Source organism: Mytilus trossulus, chromosome 13, assembly GCF_036588685.1.
Source record: "Mytilus trossulus isolate FHL-02 chromosome 13, PNRI_Mtr1.1.1.hap1, whole genome shotgun sequence".
Classification (NCBI taxonomy): Eukaryota; Metazoa; Mollusca; class Bivalvia; order Mytilida; family Mytilidae; genus Mytilus; species Mytilus trossulus.
This window is the reverse complement of record NC_086385.1, coordinates 3,272,382-3,289,228: the sequence shown is the minus strand read 5'-3', so window position 1 is coordinate 3,289,228 and position 16,847 is coordinate 3,272,382. Positions and strand designations below refer to the sequence as shown.

The following is a 16,847-nucleotide window of genomic DNA, read 5'->3' as shown; positions in this document are numbered from 1 at the left end:
TTGGTGATAAGTCTAAATCGATTGGTCACATTCGACGGAAAGAGGCCGGGAGTGTGGTTACGAGAATTGGAACATATCCGTCGTAATCTGTAAATAGTTATCTAACGTACCAGGCTCATAATTTGATAAGCCAGGCGCCAGGCGCGGATTTCGTCTACACCAGACTCATCAGTGACTCTCAGGTAACAGATTTTACATACTACATTTTTAATTGTATGTAATACTGGACGTCATTGATTTTAATGTAGCGAATGCAAACTTTTGAATATCTTTTCTCCTCAATTCAGTGCTCGAAACAAAACAAAGAAAGTACAAATAATATTTTAATGTTTATTTATTGTTCTCTATCGTTGAATATGTTGCATCGTTACAATATTGTGTCCCTTTATTTACTCCTCATTGCTTTATTGAAGTTTATCATTCCTGGTAAGTAACATGCAGTTATCTATAGCTGCAGACATTGGGGGTTCGTTGAAAATTCCATGAAAATCGACAATGTCTAAAAATGTGTTACACCCTCATTTATGGGATCTTAATAATGTCACTTTAACCAATTAGTCGGTTTATGTTGCTCACACAATTATAATAAAACTGGGAGGTTTAGGTAGATCTGCAACTAGAATTAACCAATAATTTTATTGGGAACATGCCTGCTCCGAGTATGGAATACTAGTATGACAAATGTTTTGTTTTGTTTCGTTCCGTTGATTGATTTAGTCGATCATTTTTTTCTCAGATTTTATAAACTTAAAATTCTCCTTTTATTGATTAACCTTTGGTATATTTGATAACACTATTGTGTCGAGATGTTGTTTCAGAAATTTATACAGTCATATACCTTTACCATTTCTTTACTGTAAACCAAACATAAACGCGTACTTCATATTGGCTTCATATATACGCAACTAGAAGGTAGAAATAAGTATGGATTTCTTCATAAAAAGGGGAGATAACATCGTCGGCCATGATTTAAAGCAATGGGAAACATTTGTAAACTGCAATAAAACGGATAAAAGATGTGTCAATGAGGCAGCACACGATCCAGTAAGAATTCACATTTTTTAAGTGACACCAATGAAATAAATGAATTAGTAAATTACATCTGTGTATAACTAAAGAGTAGCGATGTACAGCATATATATTGATTTCCCTCTGCTTAATCTTAACTATACACAGTTTAGTGGATATATAAGTATACACACAAGTGTAGATATCGAGTTGGAGAAGAACATCATGTTTTTATAATATGTACATTAAACAGTAGAAATAATCAGATCTCTCTCGTTGAAATGTTTGTCAAAATGACGTAATCAAAACTTGGTAGTTGGTTCAGATAAGTCCGATTCGTATCCTTTATTCTCAAGACCATTTGTGATTGGTTGATTAAAATAAGGCTTCTTTTCACTGTCAACAACATAAGCGGCCTGTGGGTGAGCATGTGTGATTGGTTTAGCATATCTTCCAGTTTGGTTTTCATCAAGAGCTGGTCCCCAGTTGGGTCTTGGGGAGCACATCTAAAGAGGAAAGTAAACAAATTGTCCTTTAAATTGTATATGGGAATGTCATGATAAAAACAATGTAAGAAAAAGTTCAACGGTTATTTCTTTGTCCTGTTCTATATCTGAAGTATGCCATCTCCAGCCTGTTCGCAACGCTTTTCGACAAAATGATTGTTTAAGTAGACAGGCACAATTCGAAATAATTTCCGTTTTCAGATATACGCCGGTTTGGAATTCAGTTTTTTGTCATAGACCTTTTTCCTAAAGTAATTGCATTGCTCTAACCCAAAATTGAAAAAAAATCACAAGTTTTTGGTGAACGCTATTGATAATTTTACCTTCAATGTATTGGGTTCTCGTGTGACGCTGAAATTGCAAAATAAAATCAATCATTTAACATGTTTAATGTACAAGCTTACCCCTCTATTGTCTTTGAACAGCAGATGATATATAAACCATCCAGGAATGAAAACTAACGGACAAAGAACAATCATCCAGCCCAATGCATTGGCCCAATCTGGGTACATATAAGACCCCATTGCTGTAGGTTCATATTGGATAGCTTTTAAAACAATTACAACCTATAAAAACAAGAACAAGATCAATATTATTATCAGACAAAACATCCCATATAGGTGGGTATAAAGAGTGGGGGATGGACCAATCTGGGTTCATATACGACCCCATCGCACTATGTTCATACTGGATAGCTTTTGATACAATTACAACCTGCCAAAACAAAAACAAGATCAATATTGTCATACAAAACATCACTTATAGGAGGGCGTAAAAGGGTGGGGAGATGGCCCAATGTAGGAACATATAAGACCCGATTGTACTATGTTCATACTGGATAGCTTTATATACAATTACAACCTGCAACCTAAAATCCGAACTCTTCTGAGTTTTGCCCTACGTACATCAAAAGCTAAAATTGAAATGTCGCTCCTATATTTCCATAGGTTTCTGAGTTTTCCGTGTAGTGTTCTATTGTTTGTCTTTTCGTGGTTAATTTTTTTTGCCAAATCCGTTTGTTTTCGATATTGAATATTCCTCTTTAACTACTGTTTTTGTCTTCAATATGATACTAGTGTTATTTTACTTGCCACTAACACCACACGTGAAATCGTACGTTCCCCTTAGATTCATTTACCATTATATACAGTACTCACCACAGATGCTACGGGTGAGATGACACACTATGTCGGGGCAAAGAAGAAGAATGTAACTTGAACTTGTAGCGAATTTAACTTCAATATTTTTTTACAATACTCACTGCTAATGCTACGGGTGAGATAACACACCATGTCGGGGCAAAGAAGAAAAATGTGACTTGAACTGGTAAGGAGTTACCCATCATCATTTCTATGTCTTTTCTAAATCGGAAAAACCCTGAAAATAACAAAGAAAAAGTTTCAACTTGATATATATTTCGACGTTTTAGAGTTTGCACTTTTTTTGCAATTTTGAGAAGTCGCGATTTTTTTAGTCTTTATGCAAAAGAAAGACGCGTTTGGCGTATCAATTTATAAGCCTGGTAACTATTATTGTATGTCAAAATTGTACCAATTGTTATGATTGCGCTAATTAGCTAAGTTGTTTTAAGGAGCACACATTGAATCTCTTTCGAAATCCTTCATCTTTTATTCATATAAATGGTAACAAAAAACAATTCTGTAGACGAAACGCGCGTCTGGCGTACTAAATTATAATCCTGGTAACTATCTGTACTAGATGCGTTAGATTTTTGTTTGTTTGTTAATATACATAATATGAGATAACTATCAAACACAGATAATATGAATTGGACTCAAGACTTACCAATACCGTATAATCAGATCGAAAAGCGACGAGATGAAAAAAGTGATTCAACTCAAACCAGAAAACTGACAGCAACAATAAAACAGTTTATGAAAAACCAGGCATCCGATGGAAGCATATTATGATGATATTATATTATTACTAACCATATAATATGTAGGATATTTTAAATATGTTCCCATGTTATACAGTATGCATTTTTTGTAGCATATCTTACATATAGTCCTTATACTTTATGCATCGATTATTGTATTGTTATAACCTACCATATATTTAGGACATTTTAACATACATAAATATAATACAAATATAAGAAAGCAATGAATGAGGTTGTTAAATTTGATATATAAAATTGAGAATGGAAATGGGGATTTTGTCAAAGAGACAACAACCCGACCAAATAAAAAACAACAGCAGAAGGTCACCAACAGGTCTTCAATGTAGCGAGAAATTCCCGCACCCAGGGGTGTCCTTCAGCTGGCCCCTAAACAAATATATACTAGTTCAGTGATAATAAATTAAAATAACACAAGACTAACAAAGGCCAGAGGCTCCTGACTTGGGACAGGCGCAAAAATGCGGCGGGGTTAAACATGTTTGTGAGATCTCAACCCTCCCCCTATACCTCTAACCAATGTAGAAAAGTAAACGCATAACAATACGCACATTCAAATTCAGTTCAAGAGAAATCCGAGTCTGATATCAAAAGATGTCACCAAAGAAAATAAACAAAATGACCATAATACATAAATAACAACAGACTACTAGCAGTTAACCGACATGCCAGCTACAGACTTCAATTAAACTGACTGAAAGATTATGATTTCATCATATGAAATCATATATAGATATAGGAAGATGTGGTGTGAGTGCATTTTTGTGCTTCTTTGTTAAATATTTGATTGTTTTTTTTATTGTTATTAAGATTATAACACAATTTTGACTGCTGTATCCCAAACTTTTTTACCCAATATGACTGTTTGTTTTGTTCACGCATCGTTGTCAATTTCATGGAATTTGATAAGATTGTCGTACAAGTGAGATGTTAAGCGTTATAAAACCAAGTTCAGTCGACATTTTCGACATAAGAAAATGCATGAAGAAAATATCTGTACCAAGTCATAAATATGACGGTTGTTATCCATTCGTTTGATGTGTTTGAGCCTTTGACTATCCGTTTTGATTTTTCCTCGGAGTTCAGTATTTTTGTGATTTTACTTTATACTGTACGCGTGGACATTTTTCTTGTTATCTAACCATATATGCAGCACAGTTTACATATGTTCCCTATATTGTATGCTTCGACATTTTTATTGTTATCTAACCATTTATGTAGCACATTTTACATATGTTCCCTATATTGTTTGCGTCGACATTTTTATTATCAACTTACCATATATGTATGACACTAACGTAAGTTCGAAGAGACCTACGAATAACAAAGGGAAACCACCCACGTACGTATCACATAGATTCAGCATGTATAAACCTCCCTGGAAAAAATGATAATTATAGTTATTACAGACAGTAGATCAAACAAAAACAAGGACTGACGACGACCGGAAGAAAAATACTGCACTTACGCAAATATTTTTTTACCGACGATAGATTCTTTTTATGTTGTTTATGTTACTAAACATCCCTGACTTTTAAATATTCAGCCTTGAGCGTTCCCATGGTAACTGATAAAGGTAAATCCAGAAAAGCGATTTGGAAGCACGGAATTTATAAAGTGTGACTTGTCATATACTATCAGCTTGTATTATTATTTCTGAGACTCTTGTAATGTAATAGTAATCCATGTGTTATAGTAATCCATGTGTTATAGAAGTCGGCGTTTTAAATACTTAATGAAACGAGTGACTGGTGAAAAACAATTATGTTTATTCATTTCGTGAACCAATGCATTCATATATCAGAAACTAAGTCTTGTGTGCACGATTTTATCATTTTTAAGCATCCATGTCGTATAATGGTAAAACCATAAATTTCACTTGATTAGTGTTGTTTTTGGAAATATGGCAGCTACTTAATGGTTGTGTTTTGAAGCCGAAATTTACCGATTGTCACCTTTGTTATCAATCAACAAAGAAGCATGAATATTTAGAATAGTACGTGTATAACATGACCAATAGGAAACAGTTTATTGCGATGACAGAGCGGTGTCTACGTTTGTTGACTCCCTTTGTCATTGGGTTTCCTTTTTTCAGCGGATTGTGACAAGAAAGATCAGTCACACGTTGAGGTAAATGCATACGAAAAACATGTTGGCGAATTGTTGTCTGGGCAGTTATAATTTTTAAAAAGTAAATTTCTTCTAAATTCGGACAAATTGAAGAATTTTCTTCAGAAATAAGTATGTACAAATTTAGTTTTATAATAAAAAGTAGCCATTTAGTTATAAAAAAACATAATATCCATTATTTGTGTTAATTTAAAGATTCAAATGACTTTAACGAATAGAAATTTTCAATTAAAAGCAGCCGAAATTCGTCAAATGTTTTTTTTATAAAAAAAAAACAAGACATAACCTGACCGTCTTTTTCTGGAAATTTACGGAATACATCGAAAATAAATTTTCAAGTGCAAAAATAAACAACAATATACGAAAAGGTGAATTAATTTGCAGTTATATTTTCAACAACAAACAACCATACATAAAACATGAAGATAACATGATGCTTATATATATACAAGTGTGAAACAAGCGGTTCAGTACGGAAAATTCAAAAAAAGAGACCAGTGTCAACACGAAATATATTTAACAATGAATATTTGAATTTAATAATTAGCAAAGATTGACATGACGATTTCACCGTTTCAGAGTCCAATGCATTCTGGGTAATATTTTCAAAAGCGTACACTGAAATGTTGTGATTTGTTTCAAACGTACTGGACAATGGAAATCCATCCAATGACGTTATTAACATTTTGGTGTACGAACAATGAAATTACCCACAGTCTTTTAAATTGTAAAAAGGCGAATGGACATATACATACCCTAGTAACCATTGGCAAACCTAGTAGAAAGAAGAAGGCACAAATGCCAAATCTGAACATATATAACCGAATTTTAGGTTTCATTAAATAATCCTTCATTTCGTCAACAAGACCTGTTATAACTGTTTCTGTGATCGAAAACTGAAAAGAAAAACATGAATCAATATGTGTGGCCCTTCCAAGTTTGAACACTATGTCATGCCAATCAACAATGCTCGGGCAGTGTTCTCCCCAGGCCGTTTTAGCGTAGCGCTTCCACGACGCTATAATTATTTTCAGGATGTTATTTTTCTCGTGTCTATATGGCAAAGCCATGTCCTTGATTTTGAACTTTCATCTTATCACCGCTTATAATCATTCAAAATATATCACCTTTAATCCCTTCAAGTCGGACAATAGACAATTAAGAGTGATTAGATAGGTGTTAATTGCCCTTTGGGGGATAACTGTTTGGATAGGAATACCCCAAGCTGTCACTTGTGACATGATAATACCACGTAGTCTGCAAAATATTACAGTAGTATAACTTTCGGGTGAATCCGCTACTTTCTTTCTATCCATTAAAGGTATGGAATCGGCCGAGTTGTGACGAATGCATGTCATGCAATGTTTTGTTAAATAATTTAAGGTTACGGCATGAATAGAGGTGAATATTGACCGCAGTATATTTTTGTTTTGCACAAGCTTGTCACAATGTTAGTGTACTTCATATTCTTCGAGCAAGACCATTGCATTAACCAATCAAATAAGACATGACATTCAACATTGCATTAACCAATCAAATAAGACATGACATTCAACATTGCGCTAACCAATCAAATAAGACATGACATTCAACATTGCGCTAACTAATTAAATAAGACATGACATTCAACATTGCGGTAACTAATTAAATAAGACATGACATTCAACATTGCGCTAACTAATTAAATAAGACATGACATTCAACATTGCGGTAACCAATCAAATAAGACATGATATTCAACATTGCGCTAACTAATTAAATAAGACATGATATTCAACATTGCGCTAACTAATTAAATAAGACATGACATTCAACATTGCGCTAACTAATTAAATAAGACATGACATTCAACATTGCGGTAACTAATTAAATAAGACATGACATTCAACATTGCGCTAACTAATTAAATAAGACATGACATTCAACATTGCGCTAACTAATTAAATAAGACATGACATTCAACATTGCGCTGACTAATTAAATAAGACATGACATTCAACATTGCGCTAACTAATTAAATAAGACATGACATTCAACATTGCGGTAACCAATCAAATAAGACATGACATTCAACATTGCGCTAACTAATTAAATAAGACATGACATTCAACATTGCGCTAACTAATTAAATAAGACATGATATTCAACATTGCGCTAACTAATTAAATAAGACATGACATTCAACATTGCGGTAACCAATCAAATAAGACATGATATTCAACATTGCGGTAACCAATCAAATAAGACATGACATTCAACATTGCGCTAACTAATTAAATAAGACATGACATTCAACATTGCGCTAACTAATTAAATAAGACATGATATTCAACATTGCGCTAACTAATTAAATAAGACATGACATTCAACATTGCGCTAACTAATTAAATAAGACATGACATTCAACATTGCGGTAACCAATCAAATAAGACATGACATTCAACATTGCGCTAACTAATTAAATAAGACATGACATTCAACATTGCGCTAACTAATTAAATAAGACATGATATTCAACATTGCGCTAACTAATTAAATAAGACATGACATTCAACATTGCGCTAACTAATTAAATAAGACATGATATTCAATATTGCGCTAACTAATTAAATAAGACATGATATTCAATATTGCGCTAACTAATTAAATAAGACATGACATTCAACATTGCGATAACTAATTAAATAAGACATGACATTCAACATTGCGCTAACTAATTAAATAAGACATGACATTCAACATTGCGCTAACCAATCAAATAAGACATGACATTCAACATTGCGCTAACTAATTAAATAAGACATGACATTCAACATTGCGATAACTAATTAAATAAGACATGACATTCAACATTGCGATAACTAATTAAATAAGACATGACATTCAACATTGCGCTGACCAATTAAATAAGACATGACATTCAACATTGCGCTAACCAATCAAATAAGACATGATATTCAACATTGCGCTGACCAATTAAATAAGACATGACATTCAACATTGCGCTAACTAATTAAATAAGACATGACATTCAACATTGCGATAACCAATTAAATAAGACATGACATTCAACATTGCGATAACTAATTAAATAAGACATGACATTCAACATTGCGCTGACCAATTAAATAAGACATGACATTCAACATTGCGCTAACCAATCAAATAAGACATGATATTCAACATTGCGCTGACCAATTAAATAAGACATGACATTCAACATTGCGCTAACTAATTAAATAAGACATGACATTCAACATTGCGATAACCAATTAAATAAGACATGACATTCAATATTGCGCTAACTAATTAAATAAGACATGATATTCAACATTGCGCTAACCAATCAAATAAGACATGATATTCAACATTGCGCTGACCAATTAAATAAGACATGACATTCAACATTGCGCTAACTAATTAAATAAGACATGACATTCAACATTGCGCTAACTAATTAAATAAGACATGACATTCAATATTGCGCTAACTAATTAAATAAGACATGACATTCAACATTGCGCTAACTAATTAAATAAGACATGACATTCAACATTGCGATAACCAATTAAATAAGACATGACATTCAATATTGCGCTAACTAATTAAATAAGACATGACATTCAACATTGCGCTGACCAATTAAATAAGACATGACATTCAACATTGCGCTAACTAATTAAATAAGACATGACATTCAACATTGCGCTAACCAATTAAATAAGACATGACATTCAACATTGCGCTAACCAATCAAATAAGACATGATATTCAACATTGCGCTAACTAATTAAATAAGACATGACATTCAACATTGCGCTGACCAATTAAATAAGACATGACATTCAACATTGCGCTAACTAATTAAATAAGACATGACATTCAACATTGCGCTAACCAATTAAATAAGACATGACATTCAACATTGGACTCATTTCCTGCTATGAAAGATTCTAAAAAAAACATACAATAATTTGGTTCTTCGACATCCATGATAACTAATAAAGCACCTGAGACAGCATACGATTATCTTTGTATCTTTATTACTTGTATGTTAAAAAGTAAAATCACAAAAATACTGAACTCCGAGGAAAATTCAAAACGGAAAGTCCCTAATCAAATAACAAAATTAAAAGACAAAACACATCAAACGGACTGTCATATTCCTGACTTGGTACAGGTGTTTTCAGATGTAGAAAATGGTGGTTGAACCTGGTTTTATAGCTAAACCTCTCACTTGTACGAGTTCAATTAAATGTCGTGTTGGTTTCGATGACAAATATCTCGCATTTGAATTTTACATTACTAGTAGTTATTATGCCTGTTTGTTTACATTACTAGTAGTTATTATGCCTGTTTGTTTACATTAGTAGTAGTTATTATGCCTGTTTGTTTTTCTCACACATTGGTGTCATCCCACTCAATATAATGACATTATATACGACTTTCATACAACTGAGGGATGATGCTAGCCATGAAACGAGATTTAACAACATTTTCGACATAAGGAAATGCATGTACCAAGTCTGGAATATAACAGTTGTTTTGCTTACGTTTCATGTTTTTGATAATTAAAGGCAAGAGTAGTGTACCGCTGTAAAAAAGTCACAACAAAACCAAACGCCGAAATACTTAGACATGAACAAATTAATAACAACTGCCATATTCCTGACTTGGTAAAGGAAATTCTAAGAAAAAAATGAATCTGGTTTTATGGCTAGCCATACATTCCGCTTAAATGTAAATGGTTAAAAATATCGCTAAACACAACACAACGTGTCAGAAATACCGTGATATTCATTAATTTTATCCCTCGCTAACGCTCAGGATGAAATTCGAATATCACGGCCCAGGCCATGTGTAAATTCCCAACAATCTATGGCTTCCATGAATTATTTCTTAAATCGACTATCCTGACAACTAAGACATATGTTAAATGTATAGAAAGTAAATATTTCTAACCACAAACGATGAGGAAAAACACATTATCCAACCGAAACCATAGCAGAAACACCATAAACAAATACATAAATGTTAGATGTTTAAAAAATACGTCGTATGCATAATTTAAAATCAGCAAAACAGTTATATTCGAAAATAGGTCACGTTCGGTACTAAGCAGAGCTTTTGCTTTTTGCCATTTGATAAAGGACTTTCTGTATTGAATTTCCGTTGAAGTTTAGTGTGTCTTTAATTCTGCTTTGTTTTTCTTATTATAACGTCGGAATTTATTTGTATTTCTTTTTTAAAACAGGGTGAAAAATAGATTACTCCTTCTGACGGAAATTAACGAACAGCTACGGAAATGAAGAAATAAAAATTATGTGAACTTACAAGTGAGCTAAATCCTAATGTCATCATCATAAAAAAGAACAAGATAGCCCATAATGGTGATACAGGCATTTGTGCGAGAGCCTCTGGGTACACAACAAAAGCTAATCCGGGTCCTGTAAAGTAAATATAGAAAACATACAAAATGTACTGATAAAAAACAATATAAACCAATCTTTTGGTGCTACATTTACAAGTTTAGAATTTCGAAATTGTTATTAACTTTCAATTTATCAATTTATTAATGATTCATACGTGTTACCATTATGTAGGTTTGATCTGTCTGATTCCAAGGATTAAAACCCTGGTCATTTAGCTCTTCTTTATTAAAGAAAATCAGAAACGTATTCTACTTATAACCAAAACGCCTGACTTGTCTCTGTACTTATGCATCCCGCCAATGTGCTGTTGTGCTGTAGTCATTTTCTGTAGTCACGTCTTTCGTTTTTCTTGTGGGTTTTGACTTCATGCAATTTACTATATCTTTGTTGATATATTTATCTGTTTTATTGTAATTAAGATTATAACAGTATGTTGATCGCTGATCCGCCTATATGTGATATTTTTAACTATTATGTCTGCTTGTTGTGTTCACACATTATTGTAAATATAATGAAATGTTATGTGAGCGTCCAACAAGTAAGAGGTTTAGAGATCTATAAAACCATGTTTAGTCCATCATTTTCTACATAATAAAAGGCCTTTACAGAGTAACTTTTTTAGATTGTCAAAGTACATTCTGAAGATAACAACCGAGACATTTGTATTTCACAGAAATAGTAGAATGTGAATGAATACATAGACAATAACAACCAAAACCAAGATGTAAACAAAGACTCACAAAAAGGAAAGGACATTTACATAAACAATTATAAATAAGAGATAAGAAACAACACGAACTCCGCTAAAAATCGGGAGTGAAATCAGGTGCTCCGAAAGGGTTAGCATTTCCTGCACCGTATACGGCACTCGTCGTGTTATTTCTTTCTTTAGTTTGGTAATGATGGAAGGTTATTATGACTGCGGAAGAATATCAGATATGATTGTTGACCCACTTTTGTGTCATAATGGCCAATCAGCTTATAATGGCGACCGTAAAATTTCTTGAGTAACGACCTTAATTTAGATGTGCCTGGAGCGCAATATAGGCTTGTCGTATGCATATTGAAAATGAGAACAAGAATAAGATGGAATATAGTTTATTATATTTAACATGTTTAAGTAGAAGTCAGAAGACGATCAGCATATGGATATTCTTTAGTTATTTCAAATGAACAGGCCAAGCACTTTCTACTTTATAAACTTCGGATAAAAAGTTTACACAATGATGAACAAATGAACTGACGAAGGACCGAACAACTGTAAACAATAGTTTAAATTGTGCTATCGATGACGACCGGTCATGTAAAGGCATATGAACAGCACTGTAGTTTAAAAAAGGTAATATGTTTCTTAATTTTATAGATGCTTTTTGTGTATTTTTGTATATGGTTGTTTGCCTTTAGATTATAACACAGTGATGACTGTTGTAACCATATTTTGAATATTTTACCTATTATGTCTGTTTTGTTCACGCATCGTTGTAAAAATAATGGAATGTGATGCGACTTACATACAAGTGAAATTTTTAGCGCTATAAAGGCTGGTTAATCCACAATTTTCTACATTTAATAATACCTGTACCAAGTCAGGAATATGACAGTCGTTGTCCTTTTGTTTAATATGTTTTATCCTTTTATTTTGCCATTTGATTAAAGACTTTCCGTTTTGAATTTTCCTCGGAGTTCAGTATTTTTGTGATTTTTAATTTGTTTCGCACATGTATGACAATAGTACCAATACTATATGTCTATGTAGAAGTCAGATATGTTTTACCCAGAAAGTTAATATTCCAAACAAATAATAAATGTAGCCATTTATCACATTTTCTGAGAAGCGGATTAGAATATAAACCAAAGGGCAATTATTACAAAGCTAACGGATCCTCGCATATTTTCACTACAACCAAAATTCCTAATTTCCGAAACATCATACTGTAATTGTGTATTCAAAATGCCACTCAGCATAAACCTTACCTCCAGCCGCCACTTTATCCACTGAGACACCCTTCTTATGTGCCATAAAACCCAGGACAGCAAATATGACAAACCCAGCGTAGAAACTTGTCAAACAGTTGATTATAGGTACCAGGAAGGAATCTCTGAAATGGTGAAAAACTAATTTGTAACTGACCGAGTCGAAATATGCCTTCAATTAAGGTAAGTACCCGATATATACGAAATTTGAATTTGTCCTACATTGTACTTGAGTCTGGACATATATGTCTCTGTCATTTCATAAAAACTGGGTTTTTTTGTAATTTAAAATAGTTATCTTTAGAAATCTGTGTATTGTTATATATAGTTTCACATGTTTCAGTTATACGTTAATATAAAGGGTCTACACATATTATGGTAGATTAATAATAGTTTCATTCAGCTTTAAAAATACAGAAAATTGTACAAAACACAATACTATCATGACTATGACGCGGAAACAAGGTGAAACATTATTTTAGTATATTACAATTTAGCATACCTTAATTTGATTTTGGTATATACTGAATTACAATTTAGCATGCCATAATTTGATTAAAGTATATACTGAATTACAATTTAGCATACCTCAATTTAATTTCAGTATATACTGAATAACAATTTAGCATACCTCAATTTGATTTTAGTTTGTACTGAATTACAATTTAGCATACCTAAATTTGATTTTAGTATATACTAAATTACAATTTAGCATACCTCAATTTGATTTTAGTATGTACTGAATTACAATTTAGCATACCTCAATTTGATTTTAGTATATACTGAATTAAAATTTAGCATACCTCAATTTGATTTTAGTATATACTGAATTACAATTTAGCATACCTCAATTTGATTTTAGTATATACTGAATTACAATTTAGCATACCTCAATTTGATTGTAGTTTATACTGAATTACAATTTAGCTTATAAGGTATACTAAAATCAGTTAAGAATAATTTTGGGGTATCCTTAATTCAGTTTACTATAGTCTAAAATCGAAATTACGGACCATGATTCCCTCGCCATACAATACCTTAAAATATTGTTGCTGAATTTGTTGTAACTGGCCATAGCAATAAGTCCTCCTGAACATGCGCTTAGAGAGTAAAATATCTGAACAGCGGCATCACTCCATACCTGTAATATACCATGTCACATGATGAAATGTCCATATATGGATTGTTATGTCAATTTCTTCATTTGAAAAGAAATCGAACAAACAGAACATGTAATACATATCGTTGTAAATATAATGGAATTTAATGCTACTGTCATACAAGTGAGAGATTTATCTAGCTTTAAAACCAGATTTCATCAACCATTTTGTACACTCGAAAATGCCTGTACCAAGTCAGCAATATGACAGTTATCAGTGGTGCCACTGGTTGTTGTCCATTCGGTTGTTTTGTTTTATCGTTTGATTTTGCGATTCAATTAGGGACTTTCTGTTTCGGATTTTCCGCTGATTTTATTATTTTTGTGATTTCATTTTTTAAAGAACATTATTTGTGTTGCTTCAGGCACAGTCAAATTGATATTATGTATAGTGGATTTGGATATTAATAACAGTTACATTACGAAAATATGAAAATTCTGCAGTACATGACTTAAATAAAGCGAAACTGGATCATACAAGTTTGGAGTAAGATCGGAAATGTCTTGCTCTTCTTAATTATATGATATAGAAATACTTTGTACTTTATACAATTATTATGTTAAAATTGATGACTATGTTGTCATTTTCGGTGAAATGAAATTTAGGTCTTATTTTTCATTATTATAAAATGAAGACTTACCTCCCTTAGATCAAACAAATTTATTGTTAACAAAATGAAATGAAAACTATATTGGTTTCGTTCACTACCAAACAGAAAAAAACATTGATATTTCTAATTTATCATTACAAAATGAAATAAAAAGTAATATCATTTTTTTCTTTCACTTTTAAAAAATCATTGAAGTTTCTGTGCTTTCTGTTACATTTGATTACACCTTATATGATTTTCAAAGATAAGATTTTGATTATTTGATGGCCAGGATATTGATCAATTTTGCGTTCATATAGGATCGTCACCGGATATGAGCTCAAGGACATCTCTTTTGTATCCACTTTCCCGTAATATACGCCGAAAATTATTCGCTATTTAAACCCTTCACATCTTTATTTTGTACTATAGTCGACTGAGAGAGATGTATTCACCATGTGGTTCATGAATCAGAATTGAAAAATGAAACCACGGAGTCATCGGGAATGATTCATTGATCCGGCTCACAAAAGAATCCTCATTATACAGGTTTAACGATGATATACACATATCTAAAATATATAACATGAAATCAAACAGACCTTAAATATATCCGACTGCACGTGCTAGCTATATAAAATAGAGAATGGAAATTGGGAATGTGCCAAAGAGACAACAACCCGACCAAATAAAAAAAATAACAGCAGAAGGTAACCTACAGGTCTTCAATGTAGCGAGAAATTCCCGCACCCGGAGGCGTCCTTCAGCTGTCCCCTAAACAAATATATACTAGTTCAGTGATAATGAACGCCATACTAATTTCCAAATTGATATATTTATATTTATGTTTTATGGGTTTATATGACCGTCGGCAGTCTTCAGATGTCATCAAGATGGCATCAGGTCTAAAATACGTGTGCATGGTTGGTACATCATGGAGATCCCATGAATTGTTAATTGTTTCGTTAGAAATCTTTGCGATTGAGACTAGCATGTTAGTGTATGTCAAAGTTGTCACATATACAAAAGTTAATACTGTGGATACATTTATTTTCTTGGGTATCAATTTTCGTGGTTTGAGGTAAACTTGCATTTACATCGATATTGAATTTCTTTTTTTGAGCAAAGTTTGCATACATTCCTTTAGAAAATATGTAATTCGCTGAATATTTAAATTCGTGGTTCCCCCGAAATGGAAATCCACGAAAATTGGTATCCAACGAATATTTGTAAATCCACAAATAGCAATATATAACTTTAATAAAAGGAATTTAAATACACTCTATGATTATACTTACATCAGCCTGAGTAAGCTTACTCCAGTCCGGTGTTAGATAAAATTTAATTCCTTCTTCATATCCCTCTAGTGTTAGACCACGGACCAGCAGAATAGTTAACAGGATGTAAGGAAACGTGGCTGTAAAATATACAACCTACAAAACAAGTTCAATTTATTCAGAAATAATGGTAACATTGGGGAAAGAATGACAATATATTCAATTTTGCTCATAAGGACTGCTTTAGATGATACACAACTTCAGTTGGTGGATGTCTGACCTCGTATTCAGTATGTCCCTTTCCTTTAGCAGGAGCTTATAATTTAATGGTTGTCTTCTTACTAGTTTCTCATTTTGTTTTCGTATCAATCAAACCGTCGGTTTTAGCTTTAGAATTTTAATACAATTTCTCATAAATTTTATGTACCAGCTACCTCTATAGCTTAATTACTTTACGGTTTATATTTGCTCATTGTTGAAGACTGTACTTACCGGCTCAAGCGAGAAAACCAATGATAATCTGTTTATCGCTATTTTACCTATGACGACGTTGTCAATCCCATGTCATTTCATTAGCAACGCCACGTGCCTCCTTGTTCTCTAGCGAAAACTTTCTGTATCAAGCTAGTAGCGTGATATGAAAAATTATCACATAAAAAGATCAAAGGAAAAATGCTACTTCATTTTATAATAAATCAAATACCTTTCCAAGAGATTTAATTCCCTTTGAGAGGACAATAAATACAATTGCCCAAACAGCTAGGTTACATAGAGCTAGTTCCCACTTTATTCCCTCCGGGTACTCCAAACCACCAGAAATTTCCAGGACTTTATTGCTGCAAATGTAAAT

General features: G+C 32.6%; 1 protein-coding gene across 1 annotated transcript in view; it reads right to left on the bottom strand.

Annotated features, from left to right (window-relative positions):
- Window positions 1-316: 316 nt before the first annotated feature.
- The window catches only part of LOC134695515 (sodium- and chloride-dependent glycine transporter 2-like), a 40,487-nt gene continuing 23,956 nt past the window's right edge, over window positions 317-16,847 (bottom strand). The window contains exons 6-15 of the mRNA XM_063556791.1: window positions 16,701-16,833; window positions 16,019-16,153; window positions 14,009-14,112; window positions 12,972-13,096; window positions 10,900-11,012; window positions 6,321-6,461; window positions 4,714-4,813; window positions 2,776-2,891; window positions 1,919-2,080; window positions 317-1,514 (exon numbers count right to left, since the gene is read on the bottom strand). Of these exons, the coding sequence (XP_063412861.1) occupies window positions 1,311-1,514; window positions 1,919-2,080; window positions 2,776-2,891; window positions 4,714-4,813; window positions 6,321-6,461; window positions 10,900-11,012; window positions 12,972-13,096; window positions 14,009-14,112; window positions 16,019-16,153; window positions 16,701-16,833 (1,333 nt within the window). The 3' untranslated portion in view covers window positions 317-1,310. The remainder of the gene's footprint in view (window positions 1,515-1,918; window positions 2,081-2,775; window positions 2,892-4,713; window positions 4,814-6,320; window positions 6,462-10,899; window positions 11,013-12,971; window positions 13,097-14,008; window positions 14,113-16,018; window positions 16,154-16,700; window positions 16,834-16,847) is intronic.